Below are 2108 nucleotides of genomic sequence, written 5' to 3'. Positions count from 1 at the left end.
TTTCATATCTTGAAACTAAAAGTTTCCATAATATTATGGTAAATGTGTCTGAATAGTTCAATAGTTATCATAAATGTCTCATAAAGTAGGATGTAAAAGATTTAAAATTTTAAGCGATATAAATGGGAAGATTAGTTATTAATAAATCACTACATTTCCTTTTGAAGAAAAACAGACTTCTAATTACACTAACATGCCCTTTTAGTAACTAAATCAAACAGTTGTTTGAATAAAAGAAAAACAAGAGACCCTATTGTTTTGTTGAACAAACGAAAAACCAAATCCTATTTATTTTTCAAGATCTACTCATCATATCTAAATCAAATCAAATCTTTTTTGTTTGAATGGTAACTAAATCTATTACTATAAAACCACCCTGTATCGTTTAACCTAATCACACACTTAAATCTATCTCTCTTGTTCTCAATCTTTGATAAGTTTTAAAAGCTTTCAACATGAATAAACTCAAGGGGGATGAGCAATCAAACAATAATGTTATAGTTCGTCAAGTTTGGGCTTACAATCTAGAGAATGAGTTTCTTCTCATTCGTGGAATTCTACACGAATTTCATTTCATTTCGATGGATACAGAGTTTCCAGGAGTAATTTATGAATCTAAAGAGGACTCCACCGTACCTTATCACCTTCGTCGCCGGGACCCTTTAAATGATTACAATTACTTAAAGGCCAATGTTGATAATCTTAAACTCATTCAACTTGGCCTTACTTTATCTGATTCGGAAGGTAACCTCCCTGATTTTGGAACCAAAAACAAGTATATATGGGAATTTAACTTTTCTGATTTTGACATTGAAAATGATCCACACAATCAAGATTCAACTGATATGTTAAGTCATGGAGGCATTGACTTCAAGCGCAATTTCTATTATGGGGTGAATTCACTACGTTTTTCTGAATTGATGATCAGATCGGGGCTTGTCTTCAACAATTCGGTTATTTGGGTCACATTTCATGGTGCATATGATTTCGGCTATTTAATGAAGATTTTAATGCGAAGAAATCTACCAAACACTTTGGAACGTTTTTTATTTCATTTGAAAGTAATATTTAGAAACATCTATGACTTGAAACACGTGGTACATCATTGCAAAGATTTGTACGGCGGTCTCAATAAAATAGCTAATACACTCGATGTGAACCGGGTCGTTGGAAAATCGCATCAAGCCGGATCAGATAGCTTGTTGACATTGCATGTGTTCATGAAAGTTATTGATATTTATTTTATCAATAATAAAATAAAAATAAACAAACATGTTGGAGTCTTATTTGGCTTAGAAATGTAACAAATATTGACATTGAAATATATAAAACTCAATTATTTTCTTTTTGTTATTAGTATTGTTCTCTCATGATTTAAATTATATTACGTTAAACAAAATTTGTTGTATATGCTAAACGTCACTCATTTCATAATGAGAGGTATAGAATAATATTTAGCATACACAAAAATAGAAAGTGCAACATATTAAGTAGCGTCATCATGAGAAACCATTTAAGAATATAGAAAGTTGAGGTTAGTGACTTGAAGAATATCTCCTTCTCCATCATATCAGTATTAGGTCGAAAGAAACTACAAACACATCATATTCTGTAGGAACCTTCCTCAACTCTCCAATCACTTCTTTTCACTTTTCTTCATCCTGGTTGAAGATCCTTCACCACTATGGAACACATTTTAAAACTATAATAACAAAACTTGTTTGTAGAATGACATTACGACTTTGAGAATATTTGCGGTCTACATATTTCAAAGATGAACGTAACTTAAAACATTACAATTAACATAAATAAATAATAAGGAAACATGAAAAATTATAAACTATCAGATGATTCAGGACGTTTCAGCATTTTAATTATGTCGTCGATAGATTTTGAAATCTTCGTGTGTAACTCGGTCAACCCCTTAGTTATGTTAGAAGTTGTAATTCGAAGTTCTGATTGAGAGCTAGCAATCGACTATGTCGAAGCAGCTAGTGGAAGTTGTCGAGATAGTCGAATACAACATATAGTAGTGCCGAAATGTAACTTGTAATTTTGTATTTTGCATTTTATATATTTTGGACTTTGATCGATTTATATAGTTTGGG

At 31.2% G+C, this 2108-nt stretch overlaps 1 protein-coding gene across 1 annotated transcript; it reads left to right on the top strand.

Moving 5' to 3' along the window:
- Positions 1 to 449: 449 nt before the first annotated feature.
- Positions 450 to 1304, top strand: LOC127083301 (probable CCR4-associated factor 1 homolog 11). The gene has a single exon (XM_051023606.1). The coding sequence runs from the start codon at positions 456 to 458 to the stop codon at positions 1302 to 1304; it is 849 nt and encodes a 282-aa protein (XP_050879563.1). The 5' UTR covers positions 450 to 455.
- The last annotated feature ends 804 nt before the right edge of the window (positions 1305 to 2108 follow it).

This window comes from Lathyrus oleraceus, chromosome 5, assembly GCF_024323335.1.
Source record: "Lathyrus oleraceus cultivar Zhongwan6 chromosome 5, CAAS_Psat_ZW6_1.0, whole genome shotgun sequence".
NCBI lineage: Eukaryota > Viridiplantae > Streptophyta > Magnoliopsida > Fabales > Fabaceae > Lathyrus > Lathyrus oleraceus.
This window is presented reverse-complemented; position numbering and strand designations above follow the sequence as displayed.

Coding starts and splice junctions, on each gene's coding strand:
- LOC127083301 (XM_051023606.1), top strand. CDS start 456: ATGAATAAACTCAAGGGGGATGAGCAATCAAACAATAATGTTATAGTT.